Source organism: Rhea americana, unplaced genomic scaffold (assembly GCF_003343005.1).
Source record: "Rhea americana isolate MKP2758 unplaced genomic scaffold, rheAme1 scaffold_132, whole genome shotgun sequence".
NCBI lineage: Eukaryota > Metazoa > Chordata > Aves > Rheiformes > Rheidae > Rhea > Rhea americana.
The window spans coordinates 2,232,429-2,252,110 of record NW_028185395.1 but is presented as its reverse complement, the minus strand read 5'-3'; the positions used below and the strand labels follow the sequence as shown (position 1 = coordinate 2,252,110).

The 19,682-nt window shown below is 40.8% G+C and overlaps 2 protein-coding genes across 3 annotated transcripts in view; one reads left to right on the top strand and one right to left on the bottom strand.

Annotated features, from left to right (window-relative positions):
* The window catches only part of PKNOX1 (PBX/knotted 1 homeobox 1), a 59,982-nt gene extending 45,915 nt beyond the window's left edge, over nucleotides 1-14,067 (top strand). For both annotated transcript variants that reach the window (XM_085297945.1, XM_085297944.1), the window contains exons 9-12: nucleotides 1,526-1,654; nucleotides 2,673-2,749; nucleotides 4,329-4,501; nucleotides 5,517-14,067. In XM_085297945.1, coding sequence (XP_085154071.1) covers nucleotides 1,526-1,654; nucleotides 2,673-2,749; nucleotides 4,329-4,501; nucleotides 5,517-5,728 — 591 coding nt within the window. In that variant the 3' untranslated portion in view covers nucleotides 5,729-14,067. The remainder of the gene's footprint in view (nucleotides 1-1,525; nucleotides 1,655-2,672; nucleotides 2,750-4,328; nucleotides 4,502-5,516) is intronic.
* Nucleotides 14,068-18,125: 4,058 nt separating this feature from the next.
* On the bottom strand, nucleotides 18,126-18,581 carry LOC146599811 (fibulin-2-like). Its single transcript, XM_085297888.1, has one exon. It carries the CDS (start codon nucleotides 18,579-18,581, stop codon nucleotides 18,162-18,164), a length of 420 nt encoding a protein of 139 aa, XP_085154014.1. The 3' UTR covers nucleotides 18,126-18,161.
* Between the last annotated feature and the right edge of the window lie 1,101 nt (nucleotides 18,582-19,682).

Genomic DNA, 19,682 nt, shown 5'->3' with positions numbered 1-19,682 from the left:
ACCTTCTTCTTACTGGCATGTATGTACTTGTCCACGTTCTGCCTTACAACATGTGCACTCCTACCCTTAGATATCTTTTGGAAGGAAATATGAACAATTAATCTCCTAGACTGAAGTGTTCTTGAAGAAAAATGATTTTTATTCTTCTGATAAGGGGGAAAAAATAAGATACTATGTGGAAAATACTATCTATTGATATATAGTGAAGGGGAAGTTGTTTTTATTTATAAGCTGTCTGTGGCTTCTCTTGATGTTAATAGGAATCTCTAAACCCACCTATACCTAGGTTTGGGCCTGTATTCTTTGTCAGCTATGGGAAATCCCTCTTCAAATTCTTATTTCAGTGTTTTAGAATACTGTAGCGGTAGGAAGGAAATACTAAGGGAGAGCTATTGAAAGTTCATTACAACCCCTCCATATATAAACAGACTATTTATGATGCAAGATTTTACATTGGAAAGAAAAATATGTTCCAAATATATATGTATGCGTATCTAAAAACACACATGCGTGTGCACACACTCCTAGCTCAGAAATTACTTTATAACTTGTTTTATAAATGGCATAGACATGATTAGCTTGAAGAAACTGTTCTTTGTTTAAAAAAATTGAAGTTAAAATTGATGGAGTATCTCATATGCAATTTGTGTATTATTTCTTACTAATTTTGCCTAAATACTGAAGAACATATCTACTGATGTTCACAGGTGGTCTTTCTTTTACTTTTCCTACCCGTGTGCAAAGGATTTGGTGAACCTGTAAGAAATGAAAAAGGAAACAGAAGTGAGAGAGAAATATGAACCTCTAGAGAAATAGTAACAATGTTGTAAACTGAATCAAGAATTCTGCAGTCTCCTGAACCTTTTCCCCTTGATAGACCTCTGCATGTACCTTCTTGCTCTTTGAGAATTTAGATGCATTTATTTAACTGGACCTTGTACATCTTTGAGATTGTAGCACAATAGTTAATTTTACTAACTGAAATTAGTTACAATTAAGAAACAAAAGTTACGATTAAGGACTTTAATTTCCATACTTGCTTATATCTGCACGTAGTCAGTGTATCAGGTTGCCAATTCACATTGCATTTTACACTTCAGCATGTGCAAATGAATACATAGGGTGACAAGTCTATCATATTTACAATGTAGCATAGAGCAGTACACAGGCTTATTAGCCTGAAGTCTAGTATGTAGGTGGATTTTTTTCTAAATTATAGTAAATCACAAAATCACATAAACAGCCTGACAAGAGCTGCAATTCTTAAAACAGAAAAGTTGCATAAAATGTGAAAACTACAGAAATCTGATACAGCATTTCCACTGGATAAGGACACTTTGGAATGATACTGCAAGAAAGCTGCTATTGCAAGCTTTCCCTAGCAAATGAAGTATCTTTTTATAACCAGTGTTCCTGAAGCCTAGTTTCTTTTCATTCCTTCTATAATTGAGTTATTCATATATTAATACAAAGTACTGCTATTTTTGTTTTAACTTCTTTATTTCTTCTCAATTTATATTTGCAGCTTCAGTTGCAATTAAACCAAGATCTAGGCATCTTGCATCAAGATGATGGCTCATCAAAAAACAAAAGAGGAGTTCTTCCCAAGCACGCTACAAATGTGATGAGATCTTGGCTTTTTCAGCACATAGGGGTAAGGACTGAAGATGATCAGGAGTCACAGGGTTTCATATAACTCTTCATGTGATCTTTTATGATTTTTCTTCATGAAGAAGGTAAATTTATTTTACAGTTTTTTGTGTAATCCCAGTTCAGTTATTCTCAAAATCATTTAGAGTCGTTCCACAGAGTCTAACCAGTTTATTATTTTAATAAATATATTACATTTGCACCCTATACTTTCAATAAACATTGTTAAAAGAGTTTGTTCTTATTTTCAGTGTTTTGAGAAGCAGTGCTCTCTACACCTTACTTTGTTGCACAGTGAAAATTAGTTCCATGTATATAAATATGTACATATAAATATGTATATATTTTTTGTGGAAGAGAACTTCAGATTTTGGGAGATAATTCCCCTTTCAACAATTCTTTTGACATAGTGCCAGTTGTGTTCTTACTACTTGTGCTTACAACAGAATGTCTTTCCTTCATAAAAATATTTGTCCTTGAAGGATAAATAGGTCTTTTTAAGTTATATTATAGTGTATAGTTGGTGATTATTTTCTGTCTTTAGCAATTGATTTTACAATAGATAAATGATACAGGAAAACTGTATGCACATCTCTGTTACATGCACTCTTTTCATCCATTTGTTTCAGAGTAGCTTTATTTAACTAGAAGAGGTTTGTCAGTACTCTCATGTGACATTGCCTTTAGACAGCATAACTAATCAGATCTTATCACATGCTGTGTTGCCGATAGGTCACGCTGTTTAATACTGTCAGCAATGAGAAGCTTTTTCTTCTGAAATTGACATCAGCAATTTAATGGTATCGTATACACTTTCAAGGGTAAAACCAATTTGTTTAGTAAATACTCTTTGTTAATTTATCTTATCTGTAAAAGTTTGTGAGATTTCTTCAGTTTGTTATTCACGAGTCAGATGGCCTTAGTCTAGCAGCTTTAATCAGCTGCAAGAAAGGAGTCCTTATTTTTGATGAGGAGACGAAATGGAAGCTTACACCTTTTTATTTGCTTTTTGTCCTGTTTAGCATCCTTATCCAACAGAGGATGAGAAGAAACAGATTGCAGCACAAACAAATTTGACACTACTCCAGGTTAACAACTGGTAAGACCAGAAATGTCTGTTACTGTCTCCACATGCTTGCAGCACACAGAAATAGTCAAGAATATAATTTCGACATCTGGAGTCGAACTTACTGTACCTAGTACATGCATGTTATTCTTATAAAACACAAGCCATATTAATACTTGTGCCGTTTAAATTCAATAATGACTCAGTAAAACTTTGCAACACTAAAGAGTTTAATTTTTTTTTATAGCTGAAGGGATGGAAACGCTTCAGGTTTTTTTGCATATAGAGAGATTCAGGTTAAGAGGATTTAGTCACCTGTGTAAAGGCTCTGAAAAATGTGCACTAGTAATCATGGTTGCAAAGATTTAAGAAGTTACTGCCAACAGGTATTCCTTCTTCCCTTCTGTGAAAGGGTGCTATCCCCTGAGCAGTGATGTCCAGATGGAATGTCTCAGTGCCTCCACTGCTCGCTCGTTTTATGGGCTGACATCTTTTAATATGTCTTATTTTCACTAGAGATATAAGACGCCTGTCCCTGAAGAGGAGGAGCAGGGGTGCCAACATGCATCCTATTCTGCTCAGGGTATTGATTCCTAAAATTGTTGCAGCTAAGTCCAACAGGACTCTTCCTCAGATTTCAAAGATGATGCTGGCTACATGACTGCAATGGGGTTCATTGAGGAAATACTTGAGATAGTGGCAGTGCACAAACTCCAGAAGTGGAGCAATATAGCTATGTCTACATAGCATGGTGATAAGAGAGCTCTTTGGTACTGGGAGTTGACTAATGTCTCTGCAGAGCATTGTATTACACTGCATGGACCTACCAGCTCCACTCTGCCGCTTTCCACTGCAGGTAAAGTTGGGTCCTCAATGTGTTTTGGCAGATTTTGCAGGGAATGCTATCCACAGTCACAAGACAACTTCTACTTCCTGCAACAGCTAGCTACAGTGAAATTGATTCAGTTAATTGCTGGTAGCCAAGTGAGATGTGGGTTAAATGTTTTCCTGTTCAGTAGTAGAAAAGGGAAGGACAGCAGTTAGCAGTCAGTAAACTAGTGGAGATCAAGGAGTGAAAAGGAATTGGGAAAGATCTGAAAAATGTGTTTGATATGGTCTATTGGATCAGGAAATAGGCCTGGCAAAGCCAGGGAGCCGGTAGAGTAAGTCGTACAGGAGCTTAACAGAGTAAATTAAACCAAACCAAACAAGTTGTTAAGGAAAGAGCTAGATTTTAGGTGATCCCTTGTAAGAGGAGTATCAACTTTTTTGCGTTGTGCTGTCAGCAAGTTTTCTGGTGATTAGTTTTTAATAAGGTCCTGAAATGTGCATCTGTCATGTTGTTTGCAGAATTTCTTGCGGGGNAGGCTGCTAGCAGCAAGACAAGAGGCCTACTTTCTTAGCTAGTTTGACAATATCGAAGGATGCCCATGTTTTGGGAGCATTTTATTATGTTAAAAAATATCAAGTCCTAGGTGGTAGGGAGAAGTGACATTTTGCAATTTTGATATTTCTGATTTAGTATATTTTTCACTATATACTTGTGAAGCTGAGAGAGAGTACATTTAAAGTTATCTCGTCATAAGTATTTCTTATCTTTGATTGTGTTTAGGTTTATCAATGCTAGAAGGCGAATTCTTCAGCCAATGCTGGATTCCAGTTGTTCTGAAACTCCAAAAACAAAGAAGAAAACAGCTCAGAACAGACCAGTTCAGAGGTTCTGGCCTGACTCCATTGCTTCCGGAGTTGCTCAGCAGCAATCTAATGAGCTTACAATGTCAGATGGTAAGGAGAGCTAGCTAGAAAACAGATCATAAAGTTAATTCCTCTGCAATATGGAATTTGAGTGTTTGATATGTTTGTTTGTTGGGAGGTGACTTCTTGGTATTTCTACATGGCTGTTTTTAATTCGGAAAAACAACAGAAATATGGGGGGGGGGGTTTATCATCCTTAAAATTGTTTCTATGCTTTGGAGGGGGGAGGATATTTTATTGGAAATTATGTTGAGAAACTTGCTTTTATTTCAAAAGTTACAAAATGATGTAACAAAAGTTAGATGTGCAACTACATTCTCTCACAATGTGGATATACATCAGTATTATTCTGTTTGATTAGCAATATTGGACTGTACTTCCATCTTTGTGATTCTCCATCCTGTTCACATTCCTTTCAGTATTGCTAGAGGGGCTGAGCATCTGCAATTCTATACATGCCTCATGTGTTTCAAGTTGAGCACTGAGATGCAGGGAAGTACAATAGAGCTTCCAAAGATTTTAATTGAAGTAACTTTGTTAGCAACAGATCAAACTAAAATATTTCTCTTTCTTGAATTGAATCTAACTGTTTTAATCTCAGGACCATCCTTTCTTTCCTGCAGCCTGCTGCTTTATTACAAACTAGAAACAATTGCAAACTTGTAGCAGCTTTTCCCTCAGCCTCTGCTGGATCTGACAACAACTTTATTCATTTAAGACATCTTGAACATCTCTGAACACTCATTTTTCTGCAATAAATTAAGCTGCAATACTCTGCAAAAACTATCTTGCAATGACTTGAGCAGAGAAGTGTTAAAATGAGTGTCCATAGCACAGCTAAGTTTAAGGTTTTGAGCCAGCTTTAATTCTGAGATATCCTAATATTTAAGTGCTTAACAACCTAAATAATGCAGCTTTTATTTAATGCAATTCCTTAGGTTTTCTTCCTATGGATTAGAAACAACCTGTGTTCTATATAACTCTGTATTACTTAAAAATAGTAAACCAAGAAAGATGCTAAAGTGTTATGATTATGCTTCTCCAGGTGCTGTTGTAACAATTACAGCTCCAGTCAACATGAATGTAGACAGTCTCCAGTCTCTGTCATCCGATGGTGCTACTTTGGCTGTTCAGCAGGTTATGATGGCAGGGCAAAGTGAGGATGAGTCTGTAGACAGCGGTGAAGATGATGGAGGAGATCTCTCAACGACAAATATCAGTGGGCTGGTCTTGGATAACAGCGATTCTCTGCAGTAGGATTCAAGACAGAGTGACAAAATGCTTAGGAAAAAGAATGAACTGACTGACTGTTTTTATAGTTTGCACAGCAAACATTTTACACAAGTTTTATTTCTAATATGTTTTATATGTAGATATAGAAGGGTGCACTTTTTTGTATTTCATAGTAAGCTTAAAGAGTGTTTTTGCAGGTGCAGCAACTTCTTTCAAATGTGTTTTTTTCATTTCATTTTCTTATTTCAGAAAATTATATCTAGTAATATAAAGAACCACATAAGCACCCTTTTGTTCTCTGAGGAATTGGAAGTGCTGCAATTTCTAAAGAATTATGCAGTTTCAGTAAGTGCTGTTATTTAACACAGCTCTTGATGGGCAGATGATGTAAATTTAAAGCATGTGACACTAGTGTGTGGAACTTGATCATTAAGTTAGATGCATATATTTGAAAGATGCTTCTGCACCTTAAAAACTGCTAGTCTGAGGTGGACAGCAACACACAAAAAGAAAATGGTGATGTGTGATTCAGTAGCGAATGTATGGCAATTTAAATAAGTTTAGTTTCTCTCATAGTCAGTGAGCCTGTTTATCATTTGCTATAAAAACTCCTATTTTTACCTTGCCGGGATTATTGGATAAAAAATATTTTTATAAATTCAATAGGAATTGGGATGACGACTGTATTAAGCAGGAGAAAAACAAATTTCCAGAGGGGAAAAATGAATGTTTAGTATTCCTATTTGGAAGGTCTGAAAACTGACCGAATTTAATAAACAAGACTACAGTAGCATTCTATGATTCTCAGCTATCCCATAGTGGTATAGTATATTTGATAATAGCATAAGAACGGCCCACTGTTTGATGGGATTTTGATATTGTCAAACTTTGATTTATATTAAGTGTAAACTAGTATTCAAATAACATTAACGCTGTATCTAAACTTGTATCTGAAGATGTTTGCAAAATGAGTATTCAGGTAAGTAAATTCAAACACCCACAACACTTCCAGCTATTAGAGAAGTTTAACAATTTATAGTTTGATTCTAAAAAATGAAAAGTTGCCTATTATATGGTGATGAGTTTTGCTATCTTTTTGCTATTTTATTGCATTTGAAATATTTTTTCCCCCAGTACAAAAAGAAATAATTTATGGATTTATATAAAGTTTTCTCAAAGCTGAAGGTCACTACGAGAGTATACAGCAGGCTTATTAGAGTAGGAGATCCTTGTGTGTCCTTTAAAAACTGAGATCTTGTGATGAAAGCACATTTTTTTTGTTGTATGTGTGGTAATAGACCATTTCTTTTTTTCCCCAAAGTTTGGAATCTGTGTCTGTCTACCCGTGAACACTTACTTTTGGAACTTTGAATTTCCTGTTATTAAGTATAAGTAACAGACTCCAAGAGTCTCATGGTATGATCAAGGTCCTCTTTTCTTCCCAGTCCATTTGTCCCTCTCTAGGTTTAGATCAAAGACAGAAATTTCTTCTGATTTAGACCAAATCTAGTTGCATTTCTAAAATGATGGGGAAAAGGACAGGGGAAAGCTTTTAGAATCTTAGACGTTGTATTTGAACAAAGCCCTTTAGCAAATGCAAAGATTGAATACTTAATTTTTGCTTCACAAAATGCTCGGGCACATGCTTAGATCTCATTGATTTCAATAGGATTAAAGCATGTATTTTTTTGACATGCTGGAGTGCTTGGAAGTAGATCTTTAAAGACTGTTTCACAAGGCAATTTTAAGTCAATATGAAGAAAGATTTTAGAAAGAAATGCCATACTAGTGACTAGTAGCTGTTTTGAAAAATTGGTGTTGGACTTTACTCAGCACAAGTGATGTTTCTGCAATGGCTTTCACTTACTCCCAGTTGGGGGGATTTTGCTTCTTGGTTCAAATGTAGTAATGATCTACTTCAGCCAAGTTTTGATTTCTAAAGAATTTGTTTTATTCTAACTTCTCCACTTCGCCACTAATGTGCCATGCTTATTAAAGAGCATAGTAAATGAATAATGGAAGATTTAATTAGGAAGACTTTGGCATAGCATAACTAACTCGATGGCTTTTGTAAAATCTAGTTTGACCCCAAAGTATTTAAAAAGACAACTATTGTGTACGAATCATGCTCCTCTGGAAATATTCAACCTACTGTTCCTACAAATGATACCTGAGATAATGAGAACCAAGAAACAGATTCTGTATTTTTCTTCTAAGTTACTTTTGTTTAACTCCTCAAGCACTTTGTCACCCTCACAGTTTCTATTATATAATTGGTTTTGTTTATTGGTTTGTGTAGGGGTTTTATTCAGATACCCTTGTTCATAATAAATAGTATGTTAATTCTAGTACTTCTTCTAGCGTGTAGGAGATGAATAATCTACTTCTCGGTGCATACAGAGCTGTGGACAAAGATGCTTTTCCAGATCAACCGGGGCTAGAAGAATAGGCCATTGCTCACTTTGTCCTTTCCCTTTCTGACTAGCGATGTTGATGCCTCAGATCTACCAGGGAGCTTTCCCTAGCCTGCCCCAAGGTGGGCTGGGGAACAGCTCAGCCAGCGTATCTGTGGCTGTAGCAAGCAGTGTAGGGAAGGGCAAAAATGATCAAAACTTCTGTGGTTTATAGACGTATAACAGGCATTTGCCTATCCTTCAAGACTAACAGAACTGAGATCTTAAAAAAGAGAGGGTATTGATACCATTTAATCTGTATACACCTGGCTGGAAGAGAATTCAGAAATATGTGTAGTTTATCTCACATCTTGAACTCAGTTGGAAACAACTGGGCTTCAGGGCTTGCAAATTGCTGAAAATTTAATTTTTGGAACAAATTATTGTCTGATTAGTTGTTTTATTTTTTCTTTTCCTTTCTTTTTTTTTCCCTACTTGCAGCAGAAGTTTTATTTTCCTGAAATATTTGCAACTTTATCTTCAGCTTGTGTATAAATACCTGGAAAATGAAGCTGACTGGAAAGTTACTGTGAAAGGGAGAAAAATAAGTAGTTTTATCAGCAAATCAGAAAAAAAAACCTAGCAAAGTGAAGTGAATTATTAAAACTGAAAAAAAAATTGTAATCCACGATATCGCAACATATGGAACTCAAACCTTCTCTTTTAATTCAGTTAGAGTAAGTTTTCTTTCCATGACTTCAGAAAGAAAGAAAAGTGATATTCTTCCCTTTTTATTATATAAGAAAGATTGCTAGTTTAAAGGAAGCATCTCTGCTCCTCTGCTCTGGAAAGATAGATGTTTATATTAGACAGTTAGTTACAAAGTCTTCATAGGGGACCTAACTTTAAACTTCAAAGTCACATTCATACATAACAGAAGAGCTAGCTTGTTTTTAAAATCAATGCAACTCTTCTGCAATTGTGATCATGGAAACTCAATCTCAAGGTAATCTGGATCATTAACCCCAAAAAGGGTTCACAGTCCACTTTTTCCAATATTTCTATAGCAAGCAAGCCAATTTCCTGTTATTCTTTAACGTTAGGAATATTGCACTTAGTAAATCAATTCCCAATTGATCAGTGTATATTTAAAAATGATTATTCCAAAGAAATAATCATGTTAGAATTAAACACTTAGAATTTGCAGGTATGGCTCTGGCTCTGACAGTTTCCTAGTTCTGGATAGGGGGCCAAGAGGCGTCCAGCTAACCTCGGGGTTACTCCATAAGGTGATACCTTAACTGCAAGAGAACTGCTCCCTTCTTCTGGACCCTGCTTATGATGAGAAAGCTTTTGGAGAGCCCTTGGCTTTCTCCTGCCTGCATGCCTTATTTCCTTCTGAAACCAGGGTAGGGCAAGGGGATTAGAAGAGCAGGAGCATGTGTGGAGCTGGTGTGCACCAGGTATTCTTTGGTCAGACTATGGCCAGAAAATGCACCTCGATCAAGGAACTGGACTGTTCCTACTTCCTGTGCTTTAAAAGTAACTTTGGGTTTATGGATCTTCTTGAGCAGGGCCACAGAAACTTAATGCATGGATATTACACCTATTTGTTTCTCTGATCATGTGGAATAAGAATTAGAAGGCAGGTCAACTTCCTGACTTCATGAACTTGAAAGGCAAAAGGATGAAAGAAGGTCTTTTCAAGGGAGGATAGTTTCATAAAAGCTATTAGCCTTGTAGCAGTTAAAAGTTATTTTGAAAAATGAAAGCACATGCATTTAATTGGGATTAAAGTTAATTTAAGATCTATTTTCTGAAGCTACGTTGTCTTGGGAGAAAAATGAATAAGCATTTGTCTATGCAAGATGAAAGTCAAAAGCATGTTGTATGAATCTGCCATTTTTAGATGCTGTATTGTTGTCTTTTTGGCTCCTGTTACTTTGAATCTTTTAAACCTTTCAGCCTTAAATTCAGCTTAGTTTTAGAGATGAATAGGCAAATGTCTGAAATGCTGTTGGAAATGTAACTGACCTTCATTCACTTGTGAAAATCCTGCATGTTAAATAAGAGAAGAGAAATGTTTTGGGTCCCTAGTAATAAATTCAGACTATCACTACCTCCTAAAAACAAAGCAAGCTGGCAAATATCCATGGAAAATACAAGTTTAACTGTAATGTTCAAACCAGTCTTACACTGAATACACTTTGCTAAGTCCTAAAATGACTTGATCACCCCGTATAAAATATAGTAAAATTGGCACTGGTGCGCTCTTAAATGATTTCTCAAATCATATTACTTGATCATTGTTGTCTCCTGAAAATATAAAATCTGTTCTTTTTCTGTGACTTAGTTTAGAATAAGCTGAGTGATCACAGCTGTTTTGCCAGAGAAAAGCAATGTGGGAGAAAGCGCCTTACCAACCTTGTAGACTACTATGAAGATATTTAAATGGTATTAATAGAACCTGATGTTTTCAGATATTGATGGAAGTGGCCCATAAAAATTTTCAATGGTTTAGCAACATCAGGTTTGTACAATTGACAATCTTTAAAATGTGAAGCCTGTATTAATTTTTTTCTCCCCTGGAGAGGTTGTTAAGGGATTTTGTGAAGCAACTGATCTATCAGAAGATAAAGATCAGAACATGCTTCATGGATGATGTATTTTTACACTACTGCTTTTGTGAATTTAAAAACACATCTTTAAAGTAAAGCATTTACATTTCATTAGCAGTACTGTTTGGCTGAAACACATGTTTTCAAGAAATCTTGAGGATAGTTTCAAACTAGTTAACCAATTCTTGGCCAAGAAGAGTCTTTGGCCTCTCTGTTTGTTTGGGTTTTCTTGTTTATGCAAATACAGAAAAATGTTTACTAGTTCTTAACAATATGGGAATTTTTATTATGCTTTTGTAATGCAGGAGCAGCTTTGAAAGAAAGAATAAGCAGGTAAATAGCCCATAATGTGTGTGACTTCTTTTGTTTGTTTCAAAATTGTTAATTAAAATGGCGTGGACATCGAACTTTCAATAATGGTTCCAAGCATATATGGTACTGACTCACTTGAAAAGTAATGCAAGTCCCATGTGCTAACTTTTTTAGCTGGATAAGCTATAAGGCATTTCCAGTAATTCCATGTTTTATTAGATCAGAAATATTCAGAAAGTGAGCGGACTTCTAATAAGATAGTTGCAGCAACTCCTCTCCAGCAAAAAACTCAAACTCATTCCTGCAGTGGGTGGGAATCTCATTCAGCAAAGAGGAGGACAGACATAGCTGCTCTGAAGATAAGATGCGCTTCTGCTTATCATTGAAGCGTTGTTTATTCCCGCTTCTGCTTCCCCAGGATCTGGCGTGCCGAGATCCCCAGCCGGTACAGCCCTCAGCCAAATCTGCCTGGCCTTAAGGGTCCGATGTGCCTGTACCGCTCCGAGGTGGCGCAGTCCAGCGGCGCTGTGCCCCGCTCTGCTCAGCAGCACGTCCCGCTGGTGTGGGTACCTCCAGGGAGTCCTGGGCATTTCATGAGCCAGGTCAAACCGTTCAGCTCAGCAAGCCGGGGTCTCCGTAGGCCTTCTAATCAGCTCTGCGATAGAGGTCCTCTTACTTTGCTGGACATGCAATTATAAGCATAATTGGCAATTTTCAAATAAAATAGTCTTTACAATTACTGGTTTACTTCAGAACGTGCTTCCAAGGTGATTTTGGATCATACATTATTTTAAAAGGTTGGTTAATACTACAGACATGAGCTGGACAAATACATGTTAATTTCTTTGACTGACATTAATACAGTACCTGAGAGTAGCATGAGTTAACTCCTGGGAATACAGTTGGCAATAGGTTCTAGTCCACTATTTCCAGAGAGCAGATTTTTCCGCAGTGTGAAAAGAATGAACAGTAAACTTCTAAGGAAGATCCTTTCCCCTAAATTACAGTCAGGACAGTGTATTCTCCAGTCTTCTGGTCAAATGCCCTCAAAGATGATTCCTTCAAGATGTTTCGTGAGTCAGAACCATAATCTTAAGCAACTGATCAGCCTGTTTGCCTTTATGGAGCACCTGCTTACAAAACACTCAGTGATCTTTTATTATCCAACTTCAGGCTGTTTGGAAAAGCTGTCTTTGTAGAAAACCAGAAGGATTTTTTTCAGTCCGAAAAAGAAAATGCACAGCACTCAACTGTAAAATGAGGATTCTGCAAAAAGTAAGAAATAATGAACCTATATCGAATGCTACATTATTTATTCAAAATCCATATTTAAATTCATACAAGTTTAGAGTGTGTGAGGTATGCAGAAGTAAGCCGGTAGTGTATTTTAAAACAAAAAGCCCTGCACCCTTTATATACCTTACTATAATAGAGAAGCCACAGGACCTTCTTAAGGCAGCTTTGGTTTGTTTTCCTGATGCAGCAGAGATGTGATCTAAAGCTTATTGAAGCACTTAGGGCAAAACTCCAATGGATATTTCATCTTCTCTGTTTTCTTTTGACTTTTAGGTCGCAACTAAAGGTCAGAAGATTAGGCCTACAGGGCGCTTCCTGACCGTTGTTCCCAGTACATCTTCTGTTATGTTTCTAACTGGATCCCGAATATTCAATGATACATAAGCTAAAATGTAAATGTGCTAAAAATATTGGCTCTGGAGACATTTTTTGTTAAGATCCAAACATTTTTAAACTTAATGCTTGTCATGAAAAATCTATAGAGCATACTTAAGAAATTGTTTGTGTGTCATTTTGCTTATACCTGCCACTCCCAGAGCAACCTTCCTCTCTGAGCTGCAAACTGCAAAGACCCTCCTTTAAAGTTTTATGTTCATCAAATGACATTTATTTTTTAACCTTGTCTGGTCTTTCAGATTTAGACTGCCCTTACATTTGGGATAGGCTAGCATTCATAATGACTGGGAGATCTATTATGTGTACGACTGCTTAAGCAAAATGAGTTTCTTTGAAGGTACTGACTTTCTCAGGTATCTAGGAGTATATCTGGTTCCAGGGGATAGATCAAAATTAAGACTGAGAGGGAAAGTGAGCGATTATTTCTGTTGCTGGTATTTCACTGTATTTTTGTATTTGAACAAGAGGATGATTTTTTTTTCCTTTTTGCTACATGAAAAGATTAGAAGACTGTTTTGCACTGTGGATTATGAATAATTTTCTTAACCCAGTACCATAGCTGGATTGAGACCTGAAAGCTGCTGAAAACTTAAAGAAGTTTCATCAAATAAAACTCAAAAATGCAAAACTCCAGAGTTTTTAAGGAAGCGGGCTAATGTTCTTAGATAATACATGCAATATTTTTCCTGCCTTTCAGAGGCCACGGTGGAAAAAAAATACTCCTGAGCTGTTTTTAAATGCAGTGACACTTTAGGCAGTTACAGAAATAATTATTTTACTTGAAGAGCATACATTTTGCTTTCAAACAACTATTTTTATATTTTTGATTCCCCCCCTTCCTTCCTTTGAAAGCTGGTAACGGTTTCCTTGATTCCTTGATTGCATAGCCCTAGACTTTTTGTGTCTCTTGGACTTTTCAGCTGTGAATGGTGTTGAATAATGACTCCACAAAGCGCTCCAAGGTTCACAGCAGGCTTCGCTGGGAAAATTCCAGCCCGACAACTTTCCACCAAATGAGTTGTGGATGCTACTGTGAATGCAGTATTGGAACGATAAATAAAAATAAGCTGTTGTTAGCTTAGATGCACAACATTAAATCACTTCAGTCCTAAAACAATTTGTACATTACTTTCTGAAATGAAGGCGTGTCGTTTTTTTTGTCAATGTACGTGCTGTTTTTATAATGTGTTTGCCCTAGTAAAAGGTCTTGGGTGTAGAATCTGCATATTTCAATACTTTGCATCCCAAAATATGCACTACTTAGGGAAACATGCAAAAAACCTTCTGTTAAATCATGCAAATCTTTAAATGAAAGAAACTACACTTAATAAATTATCAGAAAAATCCATTTCAGTTTTGAACTTCAGAAGTAAAATGTATAATGTACCAAGTGTGTGTCCTTACCCTCGGTTTGCTCCAAAGCTCCTGAGGAGTAAATCTCTCTTACAGACCTTTCTTCTGTACTTTTGATTAACATAATCCAAGTTTCAGTTTAACTGCCCACCCCAGAGGGCATCTGTTCTGAAGGCCAAATCTACATTTTTGGTTCCCCCCAGTCCTGTAAAATGAGCATTTGTTGTTTGTAATACAGAGAACACTTGGGACTTTGCTTTTTGCTATGCTGTATTATTTGTAGGTTCTTCTACACTACCTCAGTGATTTTTCACTGTAATAGCAATGCAAATGAATGCTGGAAGAAATCTAATTTAAAAAATCTGCTCCAGCTCAATGTCCTGTTTACATTCATAATATTTTTCTTTTTACGTTGACCCAAGCACATTTGTGTGCGTGCTTAAGTTTTCATCGGTGTACTGGGTATGCTGGTCAACATTACGCCTTTGCCATGCTAACGGACGTGTCGGACTCCATCCGCTTAAACTTTCCCGTAAGGAACATGCTCAAAGCATGAAGTGACCAGTTTTATCTCGTTCCCTACCCTTGCCCCTCCCTGAATTTTAAAATCTTTCCGGAGGGGGATGTAGTCACTGCGTTACCCGCACCAAGTGGGTGCAGTTTAGTTAAATGCAGCGATGTGCTAGGAAATTGCTGCGGAAGAGGCCACCCGGTTGCTGATCGCATCCTGATCAGAGGTCATGGGTGTAAAACTGGCTTCAGGATCAGACTTTCTTACATTAAAGCCTAATACCCAGAAAAAGGAACAGGCAGCCAAAATCCTAAGCAGATGCAGGCTGGGGAAGCGCAACAGCAGCGGCGCTGAAGCTGAGGGATGAAGGACCCAGAAGGAATCTGCCCTGCTCTGGAAGGGGAGAAGGGCCAGGGCAAGTGCTCTTCTTGCCCTGAAAACACTGTTCTCGCCCTGAAAGATGCCTCCTAAAGGACTTTCAGTCACGAATATTCCAGCGTAATGTCTTATAGTTTCATGATGCAGGAATTGAAAAGGCTTGTGGCATATGTCCAAAACATGGCTCTACTAAAAATCATTGTAATGCAAGGGAGAAATCCTCATCAGTTCTGCAAATGACCTACAGAGACGGTTAAGGTCTTTTACAAAGTCACAGGATACTGAAGAACCTAACCCAAACCTCCGAACTTGTTTGCACTGTGTGTAAAATCAACTCTTTTTAGGAGCCACAATTCTCTTTTGGTGCTGTGACTCAATTTTCAGGGCTAGTTTGGGGATGATTAAGAATTTGTAGGTAGTTTTGCACTTAAGAAATGGGTGTAAATTCTCATCTGCAAACACACACCTGGCTCTGATGCAAAATTGCAGGAAATGTGCAAATGAATAGCCACAAAACTACACTCTTATCCAGAGCACAGGGAAAGTCTGACCTGGAAAAACACATATACCGAAAACACCAGTACTGTGTCCAAAATGTAGACAAGCACATAGGTGATTAATACGGGAGAATACAGGGCAAAACCCTTTCAACTAAAGCATGCCAAAAACCCCAAAGTGTAGGTCAACTGAATAAATTCTGACAAGTAAATTGCATATTCTCTTTGAACTGTTTTTTCTTTTTTCTTTTTTTTTTTTAATTATTCTTATTGCCTGTGCTAGCGCGAGGGTTTATGTGAGAAGCAAGGCGGTAGGGTTACTCTGTGGTGCGGGTACTCTGCTTGGGGAAGGTAGTCAGGGAGGGGAGAGGTCGCACACAGGGGAAGATTCATGACAAAGAGTAAACAGAGCTCAGCAGACCAACACCCTCCTCCTCCTCCCTCACCCGCCTCCAGCGAAAACCCACGGGTTTGCATAGCTCCCTTGTGACTCTTGGCAAACAATTACTACATTTGCAAACGGATCCTGATTGCCTTACGGGTTTGGCGAGCAAGCAAGGGAGCTAACCTCGTGGGCTACAAGATCCGCGCCCCGCAACCCTGGCGCTCGCTGCTGCCTTCTGCCTTCTTTCCTACAGCACCCACCTCGGAAAACCGCGAGGAAATAAGAGGTGGCTGTTTCCTAACCCACTTAACTAGAATAAGCGACAAGTTTCTTGCCTTTGAACTCCGAAACAAGCCTAGCTCAAGCAGTGCAAAACCTGCTGACTGCCTGAACACGGGCTTGACTCTGAGCGTCGTGTGGTTTTCCGCGCCGAACATCAGTGACAGCTTCTGTCAGGCAATTTCGCGTCTCGCTTTGCTGCGCGCTGCCTTTCTCGCCTTAGCGACACCCTCGGGTTTGTTGCGTTCTTGGGTGAATCAAACACGCAGAAGGCAAAGCGCCAAGGAGCGAAACTGCTGAGTGCTTCGCTTTTATCCGGCTGCGCGGAGGAGCCTCTCTGCGGGGTGGCTCGCCACCGCGCTCTTCTCCCACGCGGGGGCAAGCTGGGGACCTTCCCAGGCTTGGGCTGTGCCGCTGGGGTACGGCTGCCTCCGGGACGAGAACGGGCTTGCAACAACCAAAACCCTCCCTCGTGGAGGCGCATCTGGTGCCAAAAATTCACCCAAAAGCCCTTTTCTTCACCAGGTTCATACCGAGAGATCCCTCCCGGGGGTTGCCTGCTCTGTCAGCGGCCTAATCTCGCTCAGCCGGGGACCTCTTCAGGTAAGGCGTTTTGTGGTGGCTAAATGGCGCTGAAATCAGCAGGCCGAGAAGGCCCCAAACACCCACGTTACGGATGGAGGAGCTGCAGGAAAGGCCTCTTCGCTCAGCAGCCTAGGGTTGGGATGCCCTTGCCTCGCAGGTGAGGCTTGGAGGCGCCGACGGGCGCTGGGAAGTGCTGAGTGCGTAACGTCTGACTAGCCGAGGTGGATCGGAGCCGTGGGCAGGGTCAGGCCCTGACAACGTGCAGGGGCCTCTTCTTTATTTCTTTAAAAAAAAAAAGCAGATTTGCCTGCCTCATCCACCTTTCTTACTACCCTGCACCTGCGTCCCATCCTCTCGCTACTTGCTGCAGTCGCACGGCATCGGGCTGAGCAGTGGAAAGGGAGAGCAGCAAGAGCCAGGGGCGCTTGGTCAATTCCCCCAGGTGTCCCGCGGCACAGATGTCTGGAGAGGGGTTCGTCTGGCCCGAGTAACACCAGCTAATGTGTAAAGAAAGCATACGTATGCAGCAGGTTATCAGTAAGATTGATTTTATTCGGTTTCTTGGAAAAAAAGCACAATTAACATTTGTTAACATCTCAGCCTGATTGAGCTGTATTTCTGATTACAGTCTTCCTGCAAATACATATATTTATGTTTTTAAGGCATTCAGAAGATGACAGTCTGGTGTGCCCTTGGTTGGTCTTCAGTAGTTGTAGGAGGAGAGCACAAGGCAGGAGGAGATGCACAACTCACAGTATTTCTGCAGGGACTCGCAGTGAGGTCCTGCTTCATACAGGTGGCCTGGAAAGCTGCATCCCTTACATCACGTTTCAGGCCTTTGCTCCAACAGATGAAGAAACCAGAGGGGTTTGTCTCCTTCTAAGAGCGTGTATATACGCTATCCCATAAACTGCCCCTCAACCTCCATCTGGAGCGAGGAAGAGAAAAAAAAAAAAAAAAAAAAAAAGCCTGGAAGGAGGAAAAAATACTGAGCTGGAGAAGGTTTTGGTCCCACCACTTTGAATGTGAGGGTTTTCTAAGATGCTAAAGCCTAGATCCCGGAGCAAAGTTTATCTGGGAAGCTGACTTCTTAAAGCGGTACTATCTACGCACTCTATAAACATACATACAAGAGCACAATCATCTTACAAATAAATAAATAACCGCATTCGTTTCACTTACATCCCAGCAGCGATCAATCTAACCTCGCCGCCCACTGCCGTGGAACAAACCTGGCAACAGAAAAGCTCACCCAGCTATAAATGTTTTGACCCGGCTCATAAGCGACACAAAACGCAGCGTCTCTGCGGCGCTCCGCGGCTCGCGCGTAGCCGTTGCCACGTGGTGCAGTGGTGCAGGCCGGCGTGAGGCGCTCCAAGCTGCTCGGCGCGGACGCCCCAGGGGCGCAGAAAGCCACCCACCTTCGGAGAACGCGAAGCGGGCAGAGGGCAGCTTTACTCCTCGCTTTTGCTGCCGGCGCACTGCAGCTGGCCTCCTTGCGGGGGGCAGCTGCAAACCTGGCCGCCCCGGGCGGTGACGGCCCCGGCGGGCACCGGCAGCTCGTCCTCGTCGTAGCAGACGCACTGGGGGCAGCCGTCGGCCACGGGGCTGCCCACGGCGGCGCAGGCGGCCGGCACGGCGGGGCAGCGGGAGGCGCAGGTGATGTTGCCGCTGGGGCCGCAGGTGCAGAGGCGCCGGGCGAAGTCGATGTAGAAGGACTCGCCCGCGGGCACGGCGCTGCCGGCGAAGCCCTGCAGCTCGCAGTCGCTCTGCAGGTAGCCGGGGCAGGGGCAGGCGGCCCCCAGGGGCTTCGCCGCGCCGCCGCGGAGCAGCAGGCAGCCCAGCCACAGGCACAGCACCCCGGCGAGACACATGCTCCTGCGGGGAGAAGGGAGGACATGGGCTGCGGAAAATTGCTCACCTACCGGGGCAGCTGGCTCAGACTGGCTGCTGAACTGCTGCAGCATGCAAGTCTCAAGCCCTGAGAGCCCGAAACCTCATCCCGGCGTGTCCTCCAGCACCTGCAAGGAGAGCACGGGAGGGTCTCCAGGCCACGGTGTCCCTGGGGGCTGAGCACCTGCAGCGGGGACCTGCCCACCAGGAGGTGGTACCACGGTCACGAGCGCATCCATGCTGCTGGGCTGGGCGCTCGGACTGCTCTGCCCTGGGTGCCGGGATAACGTGGTGCCGCTGTGCAGAGCCTTGGCTCGGACCACCCGGCTAGGGAAGGACGCTTCTTTACCCCTGTACTGACTCTAAGCATTCCAGTTTCAATGACTAAGTTCTCCCGGGAGGCCTTCAGGCTTGGAAATACCATGAGATAAAAGCAGAATGGTTTCCTCTGGCGGCTTGTTCCACGGCCACTACTGCAATTCAGACCTTATTTCTCCGTTGACCATGTCTGGATTTTGCTCCCAGCCACTCTGGCCGTGACACTAGCTGCCTGCCCATCTTTTCTAACCAGCCCACTGTTCCACGAGAAGCCCAGCAGCTTGCCTAGTCCTGACTGCACCTTGTGAAGGCTTCACTTCTTAAGGAAGCTATTCCAGATTTCAGGCACAGACATTTTTTCTTTGCCTTCTCCAGTTTATCAGCCAGTCCATCAATCAGCCAGGGTTGCGGTGTGCCAGCGCTGTTCTCATGAGAGCCCCGCACAGAGATGAACTACTGCTCCATGCCAGGTTTAGACTTTCTAGGATAGCACAAATCACTTGGCCAGCTCAGGCTGGTTTCCTTTTCTGTTTTAACCCCCGGAACTTCTTTTACTTTTCTTTTCTCTCTCTCGCTCTCTTTTTTTTTTTTTTTTTTTTTGAATAGGAGCTTTTCAAGACACTGCGTTTCTGTTAAGTGTAGCCTGCACTTACTTACAGTTTTTTTTTCTCCTGGGCTGACTGATCTTACATCTTGCTGCATTAAATACACTTCTCCTTCCAATCTGCATCACTGGTCTGATTGCCCCAGTGCCACCTTTGACT